General features: G+C 30.9%; 1 protein-coding gene across 2 annotated transcripts; it reads right to left on the bottom strand.

The window, feature by feature from the left end:
- Positions 1-983: 983 nt before the first annotated feature.
- Positions 984-20,261, bottom strand: LOC129218690 (uncharacterized). 2 transcript variants are annotated; one of them, XR_008580362.1, is made up of 6 exons: positions 19,819-20,261; positions 18,212-18,341; positions 4,985-5,099; positions 4,380-4,477; positions 2,734-2,821; positions 984-1,188 (listed from the first exon to the last, which is right to left on the bottom strand). XR_008580362.1 is itself a non-coding variant. In XM_054853012.1 (5 exons), the coding sequence occupies exons 1-5, from the start codon at positions 20,131-20,133 to the stop codon at positions 1,117-1,119; spliced, it is 720 nt and encodes a 239-aa protein (XP_054708987.1). In that variant the 5' UTR covers positions 20,134-20,261; the 3' UTR covers positions 984-1,116. The 2 variants fall into 2 exon arrangements, 1 of the variants encoding a protein (XP_054708987.1); XM_054853012.1 differs by lacking the exon at positions 4,380-4,477.
- Positions 20,262-20,732: the final 471 nt, after the last annotated feature.

The raw sequence follows: 20,732 nt of genomic DNA, 5'->3' as shown, positions 1-20,732 counted from the left end.
ACAGCCGAGCTTCCCCTTATCAAATGGAGTGACCCATATAGCAGGGGTGCAAGTGGACTCAAGTAAAATTTTCTGAAAGCAGTGCAAAATTCTTGTAAACTCGATTACGCTCCCCCCCCCCCCCGTAACACCTTTTTCAAATATGCATACAAAAATCGTTGAAGAAAAAAAATTTCTTTTTACACATAATATTTCAGTTTTAGAATGTTGCCAGAGCAAAATTTTTGGGAAAAGGCAACTCAAAATTTTTGCAAATGTCAGAAATTTTGGATTACAAACACCCGTCATATAGAAGAGGTCTACGATAAATATTATTAGTAACTACCGAAATGATTGAAGCAAAAATTATATCGGGACTCAGCATTCAACTCTGACATTTAACACACATAAAAGCACAGAATTTAACTTGGAAATCTTCAGCTTGATTTCAATAAAGATAAAAATAAATTATTTCATTTATTTTTCTCTTCACAAAGCATAGTAAGCATCAAAAATGGGGAAAATCTGATTCTTATTTCGGATGCAAAAAGATTACGTTTTACAAAATGAAGGCATCAAAATCATGAAAACAGCAAATAATTCATTAAAATGATAAAATTTTAGAATTGCATTTTTACAGGTTGATGTAATGAATATTATTTAATCACCGATGTAGTTGATGAAAATTTGGCGTAAGGAAAAAAAATCAAGGGGGTAAGCATATGAACGATACCAAGTTTTCGGTATTAACACCCAAAAAGAACTGGAGCTCTGGTGTATAGTTCAAATACAATCACTCCTGACATACTTTGATGTTGAGAGGTTTCGCCATTAACTTTTATTAAAAACATCTTCCGAAGACATATTTTTTGTACAGACGCTATTGAAAGCAATATTTTTTGCAGAAAACACACGAAACAGTGAAATGTTTACAAAATCATTTATTAGGAACAATCAATGTTACAAAACTGACACTGTACCATAAAGCTCTTGGTATACAAAATTTCACTGGTTAAGACACTCAGTGACGAGTGATAAAAAAGTCATAATATAAAAGAAAGTGTAGAAAGTGTAAAAATGTCTAAAAAGTATATATATATTTAATATAAGCTCCAGTTTTCACTAATGATAGTATAATCAGTCAAAATGAACGACTCGCTCATTTACCCGATAATTTACTTTGCCGCGTGCAGCAGCTTTTGCCAATTTCTGAAAGAAAATGGAAATAAAATTTCAATGACTTAAGTGCATCACATTTTAAAAAACGTATGAAAAATATAGTGCAGAAAGTCAAAAATAAAAATTTCTACTTCAATTACAGTTAACTAATGTTTTTGAATTAAAAAAGGGTGTTTTCTCTAAGAACTGTGACCAAGGAAATTGAAAGGATCTAAACAATAACCTACCACATTTAACATCAAAGTTTATTTTGCTTAAAGCATGATTTTCAGTAATGTACAGATTGGGAGGACATTGACAAGATTTTGATTTTTGAACCAATTTTTAATGGAAACCAATTTTCAATGAAAAACTTACTTGGCGTCAATGTCAGAATGGTAACTATACATTGATTAAACAGTAATAAGAAACTTTGCTGCCAACAATCATACCATAAAAATATTAACTTCTGATTTGTCAAAAGATTTTGAGCTTCTTGGTGATACTCTTTAGTTTTAGTAGCTTGTTGTAATTAAGAAAACCTCAAGTACCAATCTTGATTTTTACATGGCACTATGGAAGGTAATATACTTTCTTTTGTTTTTGCTAATGATTTTCCATTAACTATTGATTCTTGATGGACACTAGCAAGTCATGAAATGAGCACCCCTTCCATGAAGGGAAGAACTTTGTTTCTAGACATTTTGGATTTTTGGTGGTCTGAGTAATAAATGAACTCAAGTCTAAATGAAAAGAAGCAATCCTTTTTTCTTGCTCGGAAAAGTTGATGTATATGTTGGATAAATCAACCCAACAGACCTGGTGTTCTTGTTCACTTACAAACGTTCCTACTTTCAAATTTTTGCAGAGCTTTCGCTGAGTCAGGATACCAAAAGTAATCATTCTAACAGCCTCTTACATGAAAAAGTCTCCAAACCAGTCTAATGGAAAAAATGGTTCCCAAAACAGTCAGTGATACTTTTTACAAAACATTATCAAAGGGTAAAACTGTTTGAAAGGTCAAAAAAACTGATTTTATTGACAAAAATTTATAAAATTTTGACCAAATTTAAAATACTGATCAACTTCAGCATGATGATCAGCAATGTTACATCTTGTGAAATGGAAGCATTTTCATTACAAATTAAGTATTGCCTTGCACTAAGGCAATACTTAATTTGTAACATAAATCTAATCCGGTAAAAAAATTGGTTAAAAGTTGTAAGTAACTTTACATCAATAACTATATAACAATGGGCACAGGCAAACAAAAATTATCTAATCCTTGGAGCCAGAAACATTTTTGGGATTCAGATAAATTTTTTCTCAGAAATTCAGTGCATCATGCATTCTGAAAAAACTCATCAACCAGGTACTTTTTTAGTCATCCCCCAAGCAGCTGAGCACTCGGAACTTGTTGGACCTTCACGTAAGAATGAATGAAATATGGCAGATAAATATCATTTTACTCAAAATTCATTGTAGTTAAGAACATTAAAAAAATGCCTTGGACCTACACTACAACTCACTGCATTCTATGTAAAAAAAAATATCAAAAATTTATTACAAAAAAATGGAGTAATAATGCCCACATACTTTAGAGAATAATTTCCCCTTTTCTCTATTCTTTTTATACTCATCCTCCCTGTCTTGCTTTTTTTTCTTTTCAGAAATATAAGTTCTTCTGCAAAAAAACAAATAAAAAGCATTAGACAAAATTATCATTTATCGAAATATTAGGTTTTATGTGCAGTTTCCAAAGAAAAATAGCACAGAAACAAACAATTTTACACAAGAAAAAAACCTGAAAAATAGGAAAAGAAACAAAAAAAGCACACTGTATTGTGGACCTCAGTAAGTATATGGGTAGAGTTGATACAGGAGCATTACTGTATAAAACCATAAAGTGATACAGAAAATTAGTTTTGGGGTTTTTGGACATGGCACAACACTGAACACAAGCATTCTATTTTGGAAACAAAAACACAAGAAAATTTAATGGTTGGAATTGCGAAGAAATGTTGTTTAGCAAATAGTCAAAAGACATAATGATGTGAGCCCCACTAAATCAAAACTGCATCACATGTTGCCAATTTGTTACGATTATCTGGACCTAATTTTGTGAACTCACAGATAAACAGTAATGGTAAAAAGTCAATACAGTAGGTAGTTTGTAAAAAAAGTTCTTTGAAAGAAAAAATAACACAAGCTAACATACTACAAATGCAAAAAACTTGCAATGTAGGGTTGTACCCTGAGCGGTGTTTTGAGATGTATCCCAAACTAATTTTAAACATTATTCAGTTTCCTATGCTTAAGTTTCCAAACAATTTAACTTTTCTATATTGGTTTGATAACAGCTTATCTTTATTCTGAATACTGGTACACATGCTAATGTTTTTATAATTTATAAATACATACAGTGGCGGACATAAAAACTGCTTCACTTGTGAAAGAGTGAAAAATAGATAAAAAAATGTTTTTCTTGTTAATGTTTCAAGCAACAGTGGTTTTGTTTCCAAAAAACAAAGTTGTAGGATTAATCTCAATCACATTTTGTTAGGATTGATAATTTACCCTTAATTATTCCTAAAACTGAAAAAGGTGAAAAATGTAATTTTTAAGATAACATGCACAAAGCAAAAAAAAGCAAATTCTGTATTTAATGTGAAATTTAAATAATAACAACCATATTGCATTCATTTAGAAGTGTATAAAACCATGAGTAGCCCTTCAATGTTTAGTAGATATTCAAAGAGCTGCAAAGATAGCTTTGCAATGATCCTCCATAGAAGATATCAATTTCTGAATGTACTCCTACCTATTTAATGAAACCAGAACCGGGCCATTCCAGCGTTATATGTCTGACTTTTTAACACCATTTCTTTGCAAAAAACAATAAAACCCAATATGATATTTTTTTAAAGCTTATTGAAAAGTATAGCAGAATTCAAAAGAAAAAAAAATAATAAGTTAATTTTTGTTATATTCACCTATAACTCAAATTTACATCAGGTGAATCTATTTGAAAGTATAAGACTATTGTTTTTTTCATTAAATCTAATTTCATTGTGAACTAATGTTTAATAATGAATTTTTAAACTATTCCAGTTATGATGTTGCTCCGGCTGATGACACATTGTTGACAGTCCCAGAGGTGTCGTGATAACGAGGTTCGACTGTATTTGGTTTTGTCAGATCGTGTATGAAATGAATTTTAATACAATAAATATGTTTTTTACCCTATGAATCTACTTCTTTTCAAACTATTTCATAGTATTTAATGGCAACTTGGTCGACCACTGCATAATGTGTTCTCACCTATGTTTTCTTTCCTGTCCTCCAAAAAAAAAAAAAAAAAAATTGTTTAAACCAGTACAAAACATAGAAAATGATTTAATTTAAGTAGCATATATCACAAAAATTGGTATCAACCAGCCTGACCATCATGTCGTGTCTGCAGTAACAGGAGACCAAATTATCTAACATCACATTTCTTGTGTCTATGAGAAGATTTTAATGGCAAATTATGTGTTTTTAATATTATGTGGTAAAGAAAAGCTCTGGATAAAATAACTAACATAAAATCTATGATTACACAAAAGTTGTGGGTGAAAGAAAAATTTTGATTAGATATTTGAAATCAGCATCAAAAATTACCTAAGGATTACTATAAATGTTTCATGAGCCAAAATCTTCGTTTACCATTATTATTACTGTTAAAACAGGGTTTAATGAAATTGTTAAAAGTATTTATGTAAGTGTACTGGGATTTTTTCTTTTAACGTTTCATTCATTGAAAAATAATCAGACCAGATTCATAAACTTAACTGCAAAAAGGACTTACTTCATTGGTTTTAATTCATCACTTTCATCAACCTCAGATTTTTGAATCTTCTCAGAGATAGTTACAACCTTAATTGGTATTCTCGTCTTTTTTTGCTCTAACTTGGACTCATGCTCTGTAAATATACATGATGATTTTGAAAATAGTAGATGTTCAGAAGAATGAAAAGTGCAAGAAGTTGTTTTATACAATTATCATAAGAAGAGACCAACAAAAATTGTAAAATCTTAAGGGGCAGGGAAAAACTTTAGGTGCTAGACAAATTTTTCCCCAGTTTATAAAAAATTTTAGTACAACATGGCTTTTGACAGATTCTTGTTCTAAAAGAACTAGGTGGAGAGGTATTGCTTTAATCACCCAGATGATCTGGCACCCAGGATTTGTCGGACCCCAATCATAGGTATTGCATGCAATAACACAACCAGTGACAATATAATTTGTTGCATGAAAGTGAAATATAGTAATAACTTGTTTATCCAGCACTCTAGTAACCCCAAAGCTATTTGCACTAATAGTCATACTCCTCCTCCTCCCCCCCCCCCCAAAAAAAAAATATGAAAAAGACACAAACATGGTATTTCTCTCTATTCTTTTAACTATTTCAAAAGAAAAAAAAAGACTAAAAATGATACAATCAATCACCAACAGACTATATTATGTAAGAAAATGAGTATTTTATACTATTTTTAATACTTACTAGTACATTTAAGAAATGGTCGTTTATGCGATCGAAGCTTTTGGGAGTTGCAACCTTTTTCTACTGCAACCTTTGTTGATCATTGCTTATTTTTAGGACAACATGAAATTTGACTTTTTAGTTTTTGCCAGCTTAATTAAACTTTGCAATTTAGCAAGCTTGAAATTTTACTCAACCATTTGAAAATTTCGTGTATTTGGATAGTCGAGCTTGAACTGTATCTTACAAAACCAATTACAGTAATTTCTGGTAGGCGTAATTGCCTTGCCCCGAAAAAGGCGAGTTAAAAAAATTTTAAATGCTCAGAAATGGCACCCTTAAAAACGATGATTAACTCCATCATGGTATATAAAGGCAGCAAATAACCATTGGAAAACATATTAAAAAGAAAACTCCAAAGAATTTTAATAAATGTTAATAAACGCTTCAAGAAAAAAAAATGAAATTTTATGATGAAGTTCATGATCCAGAATGAGCAATGATAATATTTCCATATGAAACAAGCTTGTGTTTGCGATTTTTTTAAATGGACCGTTTTTGAGGATAAAATTTCTGTTATCTGTAGCTTTCATTCTGAACTAACATCAATAAAATACAGGTTTTTCCTTTTTTGTTTCCTTGCTTTCATTTTAAGGTTTACATTACATTCTTTTATAAAAATGAGCTCCAATTTACTTGCAATGAACAATACAAAAAATTAAGGGAATTTCGCCTTTCTCGCACAGTTTGAACAGCTGGTGGTTTACTGTAATTAAAGCTCTAAAGTAGTGGGTAGATAATATATAATTGTTTCAAAATGTGTCAGTATCTGTTTCATTATTGTTTAGATAAAAGCTTTGGGTTGAAATCAGGAATATTAAAAAAAAAAAAAAAAAATCAGAAAGACTGCACTTTGGCTTTTTAAAATGTAAACACTGCGGCATTTCTTCCAGAAATTACTGTACGGGATTTCTGAAAAGTCCCTGACACATTAAAAAAATTTGTAAAAAAATTCACAAATTGTCGTATCAATGAAATAAAAAATGAAAAAAAAAAAAAAAACACTGAAAATAAGTAACAACTGTATTGTTGCATTAAGAAAAACAAACATCATGTGAGGTGTTTACTCATTTTACTAAACAGAAAGTAATACCTTTCATTAACAGCCTTTATTGTGTGTGCCATTTGTGGACATGGGATAAATTTGAGTACCCTTTCGATGCGGCTCGCGCAACATACGGTGCAGACATTGAACTTTGGTAATGAAAGGTATTGCTTTCTGTTCAATAAGGTGATTAAACACGTCAAATGATGTTTATTTTTCTTACTGCAACGATACAGCGATTACCCAAATCAGTTTTCTTTTTTCCTTTTTTTACAGTGTCATAAAAAATTCTTAAACATGTGAAGTATTATGGTGCAAACTGCATATTGATACTACAATATGTTACTTTTCTCTGAATTTTACAAATGTGTCAAGGACTTTTCAGGAAACCCTGCATATTAGAATTTGAGCTCATTCTTATTTTTTTCATATTGATTTAGGCAATATATGCAATAAATATAAGCAAAATATTTTGAAATTTACCACACTAAACAGAATGTGATTGGCTGGTCATCTTCTGAAAATGGAAAATGATAGAGCTGTGTTGAAGGTCTTCAATGTAGTACCTTTTGGACAGCAACCAAGAGGTTGACCAAAAAAGAGATGGGTTGACTGTGTGGACGCTGATTTTGATATCATTAAAATCAGAAACTAGAGGTCAATGGCAAAGAGGAAGACAGAGTGGCAGGATCTCCCAAGGAAGGCAAAGGCCCACAATGGGCTGTCGAGCCAATTATGATGCAATAAATCAGATCTTCTACTTAACTTCAGAAATAAAGTTTGCTGATTTTATCTGCTATCCAGGAAAAAATTGCAGTTAATTCCAGACTTTGAGTTCTGGTATTTTTATTAATTACAGTCGGATCTAAAATTAATGATGCCACGAAATGAATCAAAAATGATTATTAACTTTTTAAACACTGCTCAATATTTTAGATATAAATAGAGTTAGTCCTCTCTTGATAACCAGGGATGAGAGTGGTCAGAGAGCAAAAAGGAGGAAATCCAAAAAAAAAAATCGTGAAAGGGATGATATCCAAAACCGCATCAAAATAGAACCTGGAAGCCATGATAATGAAAAATTCAACAAAAAATGGCTAATTTACTAGTTTTAAAGGTATTACATATTTAATTAAGTATAAGTAATAATTTTGGACAATTTGCTACATTGTACCATTTCTTGCAAAAGTGTTTATTCCTAAATAAATCTAAATTTTGAAAAAGAGGCAACAATTTCTAACCTCTGAGTACTTGAACTAAGTGTTGGGGGAGCCAGAGGTCAATCTTGGTTGCATCACACAATAATGTCAACTTTTCATATTTTTTAGAGAAAAATAAATGTTTTTTCATTAAAAACATTTGAGTTTATAGTGTTAAATGAGTGAGAACATAAATTTTAAAATTAGCTCTGTTTGTGAAGTAAAAATTTACAACAGAGAGAAAAATCTAAAATTTCATTATGTGGTAGAACATACTTTTCATAGTAACAGGGCTCCCAACACATTTTAGCCATAGAAAAGGGTAAAAGAGGACCACTTTGAATCAAAAAGGGGACCAAAGAGGACCAGTTAGGATTAAAAAGAGGACCTTGGGAGGACCATTCATAGTTAAACCCAGGGTAGCACCAAACGGCAAATTAGCTGTCTGGCAATAAATACGTGAAGATAATTCGTTAATTAACCAAAATGATTTTTAATGATAAATCCTTATCACCTTCTGTACATCTGAACTTCTTATCCATTGAATTATATTATTCACACAAACATTTGGATGGGGGGGGGGGGGAGTGACAAGCAAGCATGTGACTGACCATCTTACAGAGTAACTTTAATTGTAAAATAAATTTTCTACTACTTAACAGGTAAAAACTGGCTAGTTAAAAATAATCACCCAAGTGATCGATCAATCAGTGCATACCTAATAAAGACCTTTTAGATACAGTTATTAAAGTAAACACCTTAGTACATAGTAGTTTACAAAATTTTTCACATAACCAGTTTAAAGAGAATTCATTTTGATATAAGGTACCACAAGACAAGAAGATATAGTTTGGAGGCCAGGAGGTCCCCCACCCCTCCACAGCCCTTGGTTTTTACACATATTTCCAGCCAAAATATGGTAAGTTTATATACATATGAGAGTTTATGACCAAACACCAAAGCAGGAGGTAATTTCTGGCTACGCTACTAACTGACTAAGTTCAAAAATATTAGAGGTTTGCAAATCATTTATTAGTATGCTAAGTATCCAAATCATTTCTTCATATGTATGTATTATTTGTTCGGGCACCAAAAAAATATTGTAACTGTCTTCAAGGACATATAAAAATTAGTGAGAAAGAAAATTTTTTTATTAAAGTCACCATACCCAAAAATATACAAATGCTGCTTAAGCAATAAATACACTGAATGTAAATTTGAGCCTGCTTTTACTGGATAACTTAATGTAATAAATAAATGTGTAAGTTTAGATTCATAGAGCTATATTTTCAAATTGAAAATACTCATTATGAGTACTTAAAAAAATAAGGATACAAAGTTTTTTAGTTTTTAAAAATAAAATTAAATTAAAAAAATTGAGGTAGCACATGTCAAAACAGCTTCCAATTTTAAAAAATATTAAAATAATAACAAGATGCAAAAGGATTGAAATCTTGCACAAGAGAATCAAATTTTCGCGAAGTATGTTCACTGTTGGCATAATTTCCAAAAAAAAAAAAAAAAAGAATATTCTCTAAAACTAAACATGACTAAAATTGAACAAAAATATGCTAGTCTAGGATAGCATATGTGATAATAACATTCGATTGCGCAAAATATCAAAATATGTACAAGATGCAAAAAGATTGAAATCTCAAAGACAAGAAGCAATTCCTCGCGAAGTTCGAGTAAGTGCAATGCTGCAATGGTTCCAAAAATAAGAAAGTTCATTATCTATTAAAATTAAACAAAAAATAAGCTATTCTATGATGGCGTATGTCAAAATAACTTCCGATTGCCAAAAATATCATAACATTAACAAGATGCAAAAAGATCGCGAAGTGCGAGTAAATTCAATGTTGCCATGGTTTCGAAAAAAAAAAGTAGTTTATTACCTATCAAAATTAAACAAAAAATAAGCTAATCTATGGTGGCGTATGCCAAAATAACTCCCGATTGCCAAAAATATCAAAACATTAACAAGATGCAAAAAGATTGAAATCTCAAACACGACAAGCAATTTTCCGCGAAGTGCGAGTAAGTTCAATGTTGCCATGGTTTTGAAAAAAAAAAGTAGTCTCTTATCTATTAAAATTAAACAAAAAATAAGCTAATCCATGGTGGAGTGTGTCAAAATAACTTCTGATTGACAAAAATATCAAACTATTTAAAAGATGCAAAAAGATTGAAATCTCAAACACGACAAGCACTTTTCGCGAAGTGCGAGAAAGTTCAATGTTGCTACGGTACCAAAAATATGAAAATTAATTGTCTATTACAATTAACCAAAAAATAAGCTAATCTAAGGAGGTGTTATGTCAAAATAACTTCCGATTGTCAAAAATACCATAACATTAACAAGATGCAAAAAGATCGCGAAGTGCGAGTAAGTTCAATGTTGCCATGGTTTCGAAAAAAAAGTAGTCTCTTATCTGTTTAAATTAAGCAAAAAATAAGCTAATCTATGGTGGAGTGTGTCAAAATAACTTCTGATTGCCAAAAATATCAAAATATCTACAAGATGCAAAGAGATTGAAATCTCAAAACCCAGCAAGCAATTTTCGGCGAAGTCCAAGAAAGTTTGATGTTATCATGGTTCCGAAAAAAAGTTTATTATCTATTGTAATTAAACATAAAATAAGCTAATCTAAGTTAATGAATGTTAAAGTAACTTCTGATTGTCAAAAACATCAAAATATTAACAAGATGCAAAAAGATTGAACTTGCAAACACAGGAAGTAATTTTTCGCGATGCTACATATCGAACACAAGTTCAGAAAATTGCACTGATGAAACATTCTTGATTTTTTTCAAGTGCTTACGAACCCGTGAAAAATATCAGTAGCAAAATGCTTTGATTTCACATCATAACTCTTCCCCCAAACTTCTCCATTTGCTAGATTTCCATGTTACAGCGGTGGGAGGAGGAGTAATGACGTCAATCTGAAGCGAAAAGCGAAATAATATCAGAAAGTCAAGTTCAATAGAAAACCGGCGCCGCGGCAGCGTGTTCGAGCTTAACATAAGTCAGCACACAGTATCTTTTAATGTAGTGAAAATTTTTAAAATCTGATTTTTTAGTAAAAACAATACAAAAGCGGACTAAACGGACCAAAATGTTAAAAAGCGGTCTAAAGCGGACTTTACCCTAAAAAACGGACTTTGGCGGGAAAAGCGGACCATTTGGGAGCCCTGTAGTAAGAATAGAAAATAAAGAAATATATATGTATGTAAACGATTGGTTATCTTTTTCCTTGCATTGGAACCCAAAATTTGTCTTTAAAAACTTCCTAATACGATTTCTGAATCAAAAGAACAACTTGCAGCCGCCTCAATTAATCATGAAATCTCAAAACTTTTAACAGGCTGTAAAGCCTAAACGGTTTGAGATTCACCAAAAATATTTTTTACACTTTCTTAAATGCACAAAAAAAGTAACCATGCCAAGTTTCAATAAAATTCGAGACTGTGGGTGCTAAGCCACATTTTTTGATTGACTTTTGCATTTTTTTCTAAAATGAATAAAAATAATCATTGAAATAATGAATAAAATGAGCAGATATAAGGTAGTATATAGTAAAAAACCACCCAACATTAAAAATAATTGAAATACTTGCAGGATGCAAAAAGATTGAAATCTGAAACGAGGCATGCAACTTTCGGCACAGAACGTGTTGGACGTCGTTGGCATGATTCTAAAACATACGTTTTTGGCAGATATCGCAGAGGATGAAGATTCGAGGGTAAAAAATAGAAAGAATAAGAAATCGGAGACCGAAAATTTTAAAGAAAATCGTTTTTTTTTTTCCGATTTTTGATAAAAAAATAAAGGCCTGAAAGAGGCAAAAAAAGTAGGAAAAGGAGGAAAGATTTTAAAAGCCAGCAGAAAAAGCTGGAATTCTGGCAAAAGTCGGGAAAATCTCATTCCTGGATAACTCAAACTTTTATAACTCAAACGTTCCTTTATCTCGAAGTTTCCATTCGCTCCCAAAATGATTTAGTGTTTTCAATACAAAGTTGTCCCTATATCTCGAATCTACTCATTTTTAATCAAAGGTTTCACAAAAGTTTCAGTTTCATTTTGCATAGAAATGTAGCCAAACTAAACAAAAAAAGTCCCCTCCTCCCCTCTTAACACATTGCTTTCCTTATCAACTTGTGTGAGGGGGAAAATTTATTAATGATACTGTTCCTTAATGCACACATTGTTGCAAGATTACATGAGAAGTAGCCAATTGGGCTCCTTTTCGCCATGGTGACAACCTAAAATTTTATTGCTGGCTAGTCTTTGAGGAACTTCAAATTTTGGCAAATAACGAAAAAAGTAGCTTTAATTTTCTGCATGACTCAAATAATCAGCTTTTAGTACCAAAAAAAGTTTAAAAGCAATATAAGCTTAAATCAAGAGAAAAGAATCAAGACCGAATGCATGCAAGTTTACTGATGTTTTGAGATATGATAAAAAAATTTAAGCAATAAACACAAATTCCTTTTTTGAAATATCTTGGCAAAAACATATCCCCTGTAAGGATATTTTTATGAAGAGCTAATAATTAATTTTATACTTGATCGCTGTGCTTTATCCAAACTATAACTGTTATAGTCTATCCCTTATGCACTATTCCTGAAAAAGAAAATTAAAATTATTTTTTAGAAGGCTAGGAAAGGAACTGCCTGTAACTCAAACTACTGATTACTTGGAGGTTTTTTGCAGATCCCTTAGGACGTTGAGTTATCAAGAGTTGACTGAGCTAATAGGCATCTCTTCAAGCAATGGGGGGAAAAATTTTAATTTTATTTTTCTTCAAATTTTTTGCTCATGTTTGGGCTTTTGGGAACTTCAGACTGTTATATGAAGATTTTTTACTAAAGCTTTTCATGCATTCTGTTTAACGTTCTTGAGCTAATTTTGTACTTAAGAAAAATTATTTGATATAATTGATACTGTTGGTCAGATTTTCACAAGAATTTCATATATTAAATACACTAACATGAAAATGGAAAATAAATGACAAACCAATAGTTGATACATATTTGGTGCTTATTTCTTCAATGTGAAGCTTGCATCAGTTTTCAGAAACCGATTTCTCAATATTCGGTGCTAAACTTTCAACATATATTCTTAAAACAGAATGAAGATGATCCTCTATAGTTGAAAATAGTACCAGAACTTTCAATTTCTGAGCAATCAAATCAATATTAAATGAGTAATACAATTTCAACTGAATTAAATAGGGCGTTATTCAAGCTTCTCCATATTTTTTGTAGTTATGCAAAAAATAATTGATGCTACAAAAATTTCCTCACAGTTGAATTGCTCTAAATTCAAATAATTTAGATGTGCATCTAAATTTTAGGTGCTCATGCAGCATGAGAGCTAGTATATTTTGCTACATTGATAGTGCAGCATCAATTTAGCAATAATAATACCATAAGAAACACTGATACAATATTAGATTATTTCATTCCATAGGAAATGAGCAAAATTCGCAAAAAAGTGGTGGCCGCAAAGTAACAGATTTTTATGAAATTTCGTATACAGGTTCCTTTTATGCCTATATAAAAATTTCTAAAATATTTTTGCTTAAAATTTTTTATTTGAATAGTTACATGCGATTGAAAATTTGTCAAATTAAACAGCATTCTCATAAATGCTAAATGTTGCATTTTTGAAGGCTTGTATCTTATTGACTATTTAATGAAAACATAAAAGTTATATGTATGGAGTAGGGTAATTAATCTGATGTCAGTAAAATTTTCAAAGTTATTATAGTTAATTTTTAACCGAATTTCATAAACTGAAAATATTTCAATTTTCCCATAATTAAGCATTTTATTTTTTAATCTCAATCTTTAAGGAATGCATTAGCTTTGATGAAATTAATACCCAATAATGTGCTAAGTATCATAAAGGAAATACATTACTTTTGAAGTTGTATTTTAACTCCTTTGTCTTCAAAATCAGTTTTAAACTTGGTGACATTTTGTAAAATGATGATTTTCCCCTTCACATAGACACAAAAATTCAAATGAGGGAAAATTCAGACAACTTTAAAATTTTACGAGAATATAAAGCTGTGTTTCTAGTATTTGCTTGAAGAAACTCGAAATTGGTTTTTGATTTCCAAACGTAAAATGAAATTCAGAAAAATAGCATTTTCTTTGTGTTTTATGGGTCAATCCATACAGGTTCGACGGATGGGTGCACTCGACCATTTTTAATTTTTTTGAAAATCATGTCCCTAAAAGCTGGATATGAAAGATGTTTAAAACCACTTTTATTTTTTCTCTCAACTGGACCTTTAATTTTTTTAGAGGTCATCAAAAGTGGTTTTCGTAGTCAAAAATGGGACTTTTAGACCTTTGCATTTTGGCCAAAATCTATTTGAATTGCATTTATGACAGAAAATTTAATGCTTTGATGTTAAAGTGCATAAATTGATAGTCTTACATGCTGAGTTACGTAGCTGTAAGTTAATAATTAAAATAACGACAAGTTCAATAATAAATTTTAGTAATAAAGTTCAATATCAATTGTAAAAATTTTACTCATTTCAAAGGGGGATAACTCGCGTAGGGGACGGAAACACAAAATGAAATACGGCAAAAACTAATCACTGGAACCATGCTAAAAAGGATATGTAACTGTTACTGTGTGTTTGTGCACCCTTTATAGATTACAGCCCCTCAAAAATCGGAAAAATGACAAAAATGACATTTTAAGACCCCTGTAAACCAAAAGGGGATGGAATTAAAAATAAAATTTCTTGGTCAATTGAATATTCCATTCAAGTACTATACATGTTATACACATTGTTTTTTGTATTTGGTTTGTAAAAAAGATACAGGTCTTTGAAATTGAGCAATTTTGCTAGTCAACTCACACACTAAAACAGAAATAAAAAGTGTGAAAACTTCATTGCACCTTCTTAAATTACGTATATTGTGCTCTATATAATACATTATACTGAAAAAACATATTGTAATTTTATAACTTAGAAATATTTGGACATAAATGAGTAGTTTGTAGTGTATGGAACCTGTATGGATTGACCCTTATGTGAAATTACGAGAATTCAAAAAACCAGATAAATGATACAAAAGCAAGTATATCTAACATTTATTTCGATTTTTAAAAAATGTACATTTTAGCAAGTACTTCATAAAGATGCTTTTGAGAAAATGACGCACGAAAGAAATGATTATTTTTTCTAAACTTACAATAAAAAGAAGTAACTAATGAAATTTTACCTTAGTTCAAGTTACTCTAGTAACAAAAATATACTGATACCAATGATTAAAATTTAGTAGCATCTAAAAGACACTTTAATATGTTACGTAAAAAAACTTGAGTAAATTTAGAGTATTCCCTCATCTTCAAAAAAACATGTGAAATAGAGGAAAAAAATGAAATTTTTGATTTTTTAAAGTACTATTTCGTCATCAAGAAATTCATAAACAATTACTAAATTAGAGCAGATAGTTAGTCATAGATAGTTTTTCAACCTGAATCATTTTTACTGTTATTTTTTCATTAAAAGAGCTAGAGGAGTGATTTGAAATCTGAAGTAAATTGGCAAAATTTCAATATTTGTTACTATCTCAGATTCAAAAAAAGATCCAAATAAATTTTACTTTGCTCTTTCCCAATAGAGATTTGTTCATAGAATGTGGAGATATTTATTTTTTAAGTGTACGTTTATAACTTATGGAGTTATTGAGCCACAAACTGTCAGGAATGAACTCAGAAAATTTAGGCTTAGCGCAAGCATCAACTTTTAATTTCAATAACAAAGCAACAAACAGTTTTTAACCTTCCATACTTTGCATTTCCTCATAGATATGCATGGTTTACGTAAATAAAAACTTTTGTTGAAATCTGTGACATGTCAGCCACAACTGATTTGCTCATTTCGCATGGAATGACCCATTAATCATATTTGAGGAGTTTACTTTCAAAACAGATTATATCACCTTTTGGAAAAAACAATTTTTTTTTTCGTTTTTAGAATCTCTAATATAAACCCTATCTACCAATGAATTTCTTTCTTCTCGAAGTGGTTTACATCTGTTAAAAAATGCGTAAACATTGGTTCTACCACCAAAATGGTGCATATCCATCCCCTTATTTCTCGCCAGGTCTTTTTCAGCAAAGTGAAACGTATCCCTTATTTGCCAGTACCCACTCATTCACTTTCATATAAAAACAGCATATATCCGAATTTGAATTTGCCACTTCCAACTCAAAAGTAGCTCACAAATAAAATTGCGGAGCAAGCTGAGCATTTCCAATCAACTGTGATACCTGCCTGAGAGATTGCAGCACCTTGCGCCTTGTGAAAGCCTGTTATCAGTAAGGTAAGTATGACCTCAAATTGTGATTACTAAATTAATATTAATAATGTTAATGAATTGTGATTAATTAATGATTAAATTGTGATAAAAATTGTGATCTATTAATACCTATATACAGGGTTCATACTCAATTCAGATGAAAAAATTCCATGACTTTTCCAAGACTTTCTCATGACTTCATAAAAATTTTCATGACCTTTTTAAACGAAGAGAATGGTACTATTTAATGTCAAACTTGCCAATTTTCGGAAGTGGACATTTGCAAGACTTTTACATGAATGCCACTACCTCATCAAAGCACCTACTTGGCTAAAAAAATATCAGTGCACACTGCAGAAACTAGTAAACTATTCTTCTTTGTCTTTATCATATAAACTTCAGTTAAGTAAAAATATAGTGAATGCAATATGCTGATGTTTAAATGTCTAATAATTATTTAATATATAGGGCAAAATAGTAATGAATGGGACAAAAGTGAAATGAGTTATTACTAAGTTTCGGATCGTAAATTTACTTCAAAAAAAAATTGCCATTTGGTCTCAACAGTGCTTCTAATCATCCATGTAATTTGACAGTATTTTCATTCATTGAAGTTAAGTCATGTTTATCAGTAAATTCATTTTTCTAAACCAGATATTGCAGCTGGCCACATGGATCAATTTTGCGAGATGCACGTTGGGCACTACTGTTTGACTATTAGAATTCCCCTATTTGTATGTTCTATCGCCTGACTCAAGTCTTCATTTTCTAAAGCTTTCAACAAATTAAGATAAACTCTGACAATTACAAGTGGTTGAAATAAACTCGGATGCAATTAAATTACTTTTCGAGTGGGTGTGGTGAAATCAAGAACATGCTAAGCCCACTACAACAGAATATAACATATAAGTTCTAAAAATAATGGTGAATTCAAAATTAGGGATGTTTCAGCAGTAAAATCACATACAAAAAAAGGCGGGCGAGTGTTACAGAAGCGGATGATGCAATAGGATTCCTAAACTCAGATTCGTTTCTGAGATTGTTCAATTTTCGAGTATTAATAGCTTTTATGTGCAATACGGTTGAATCACTCAAAATTTTATTTATCTACTGTTCTTTATTTATGCCCAAGACATTTTTCCATGACTTAACTTATATTTCCATGACTTATAATGAAAATATTAATTTTCCATGACTTTTCCAGGCCTGGAATTTGTTTTTTTTTTTTCATGACTTTCCAGGATTTCCATGACCTGTACGAACCCTGTATATAAAACACTGTTATTTGAATTGGGTTGGGTGGTTTTATTGTTCATACATGATTGGATCAAAGGTCCTTTATTTATTTATTTATACATATATAGATATATATATTTTTTTTGAAATGTTCAACGAAAAGAATAAAGTAAATAGGAAGGAATAAAGTAGAGTAAAAAAATAAATAATATTAAGAAATGTTGAATATTTTGTTTCAATCTAATGAAGTTTATTTCTAAAGAAAATGCATGTTTTTTTTTTTTTTTGCAAAAGGGATGATATCTGTTTTACACCAAAACGGAATATATTCAAAATAAAATTAGCAATTTAGGTCTGGTAAAATTGAGGAAAAATTACTAAACCTATGCCAATAGTCACTTGTTATTCTACCAAAACATTGTGAGAAATTTGAAATTCTAACCGTTAGTGTTTAAGCGTAAAACTTTTTTTTCGTTTTGCCAAAAAGGTATAAAACTGTATATAATCTGTTTTGAAAGTAAACTCCTCATTCGTTCAATATTGGTGTTGAACAGCACTAAACTGCAAAGGAGCTTTTCCTTTAGATATAACCTGTTTGGTTTGCTATTTTCTTATTACTGTCGCTCTTTTATTAGAAACAATCTAATCTCTTTTAAAAAATAAATATTTGCACTTACTTAAAATGGATCGGGGGCTTTTTACAGAAATAGTAGAAGGCACAGAAGAATGTGTCACACTTGTTTTTATCTTCGTTTGTCGCAATGCACATCGTTTTAAGAACAATGGGCGATGCATAGTCAAGGATTCCTAAAAGAATTGCGAGTGGTAAAATAATTATATAGTGCCAACAATTTTTCTGTCCAACATCTGCACACAAATGACAAGCTCTTAGCTACTACTAAATAATAGAAGGAGAAATTTGCAATAAGATTTTATGTACTTTTTTTTATCTCTCTGATTCTAAACATGTTTGGTAACATGTTTGTAACTAAAAATGTTTTTACAAATGAATCCTAGGAATACAACAAACAACAAGTACTTAAAATTGATGCTTTAAGTCACTGAAGTACACTGAGAAGATACAGTTAAGAATTCAAAAATTTTGGAGATAAAACTTAAAATGGTGTAGCTTGCATGCTTTTAACACATAGGATTGAAAAAAAGCTGGTTATGCGAGATTACAAAAAGTTAAATTTTATCTACCATGCAAAACTTTAAAAAAAAAAGCTGAGGTACTAAATTTGTTAAATAAAAACAAACTTTGCTCAAATACATATACATCACACAAGAAAGCATATCACTTGTATAATGTTCTGGGATAGATATTACTTCTTTATTTGCAAATGTCTAAATGAAAAAAAAAAAAACAGCAATTATAATCAGGCTTTTTATGCAATCTTTTCCAATAAAATTTAAATAGTAGGATGCTTAAAATGAACTAAAAAACATATAAAGGACTAATTTAAGATGCAGACTACATCAACAAAGAGAGCACAATGACACTTCACTTAAAAGCTATCTTAACTCACAGAAGGGAACTAGAATTGACACCAAGAATGACATGCTGGCAACGGAATTTAAAGTTAGACTAAATTGACGTCCTATACTTTGATAACTCAAAATTATGATTTAACAGCTTGGAAAATGTAACATCAGAACAATCTCCAATGTTTTTCTATACAAAATTCTGCAGAGAAAGAAATTCTGTGTAACCTTACAAGAAGAAAAATAATTGTATCGGTCTAATTTATCTTGCAGTAGAGGTTTTTAATCCTATGATGCAAGGATCTAGTCTGAACCATGCAAAACTACTACATGGTTTGGATTTTATTCATGAAGGACAACGGCATGCGAAATTAGGCATTGATCAGTTGAAGACATTTAAGAGTTGTTCATAATAAGATCAAGGGGAAAAATTGCAGCACCTGAGTTTACAATTATGATGAAGTTTGCTTGGAACAAATGTTAAAAGGGTTTCTTACGTTTTAAGTGCACCAGTTTTATCTGTTGTAACAGAAATAACTTTCAGCATTTCAGCTGTCAGTGATTAAAAAAAAAAAAAATCTGAGAGTGTAGCTAAGCTCACATATCTATCTTATATTTCTTTACAAAGCATACTTTTACAAAGCTAAACTATGGTAAATTCAGTGTAACAAACACAAAAGTTGACAAATGAAGATGGCTTTTCGTATTTCAAAAAACATACTGGAGAAAAATATGAAGAAATAACATCTAATACTCTTAAGATCTCTATGGTATTAAGAGATAAAAATGATAAACTTACGTATAAAGTATGACTTTGAAAACAGCTACACTTAGCTTGTGGAACAGTAAAGGCTACATTTGATGCTCCTTCAGCAGATGATGCTCCTTCAGCAGATGATGGTCCTTCAACAGATGGTTGTCTTTCAACAGATGGTGATCCTTCAACAGATGTTGGTTCTTCAACAGATGGTGGTTTTTTAACAAGTGGTGGTCTTTTAACAGGAGGTGGTCTTTTAACAGATGATAGTCTTTCAACAGAAGATGGTCTTTCAACAGATGAAGGTCTTTCAACATACGATGGTCCTTCAACAGATGGAGGTGATTCTTCATGCATCGGCAATAAAATGTGTTTAACATTTTTTGTACATTCACAATGACAGTATTCAGAATATTTCCTTTTATGACAGGTATCACAAATATTCAGTTCGTTCGGATCATCTACTTGAATGCCAACTGAGTTGTTTGTCTTTCTACTATTGTATAAATGCATTAAATGAGTTCCTATTTTTGCCAAAATTAAATCAAATGCTGGTGTTTCAGCAGAAGCAGTTGTGTCTTCATGAGATGCAACCTGAGTCACAAGACTGGTGGATTGACAATCAACAGGTTTTTTTGGCTTTGTTGAAGATGTTTCTAATTCTATGTTGAACTCACATTGAATTTTATTGCTTAATGCCTCCTCAGCAGTTGACTTGGTCTTAATACTGAGAGGTGGAGAACCAGCAGAAGTGAGGATTTCTGTTTTTTCTTTTTTTGCATTTTTTTCTGAGTAGGAAAGCATCCCATGCTGAAAAAATTTATCATGTTCTAAAATGGGCTTGTTGGCATCAATTTTCTTTTTCTCATTATATGAATCATTAAATGCTTCAGCAGTTGCAAAGTCTGACTTTTCCGCCAGAGGTACATCATGTTTTGTTTTATGCAAATCTGATC

The sequence above is a fragment of the Uloborus diversus genome, chromosome 3 (assembly GCF_026930045.1).
Source record: "Uloborus diversus isolate 005 chromosome 3, Udiv.v.3.1, whole genome shotgun sequence".
Taxonomy (NCBI): Eukaryota; Metazoa; Arthropoda; class Arachnida; order Araneae; family Uloboridae; genus Uloborus; species Uloborus diversus.
This window is presented reverse-complemented; position numbering and strand designations above follow the sequence as displayed.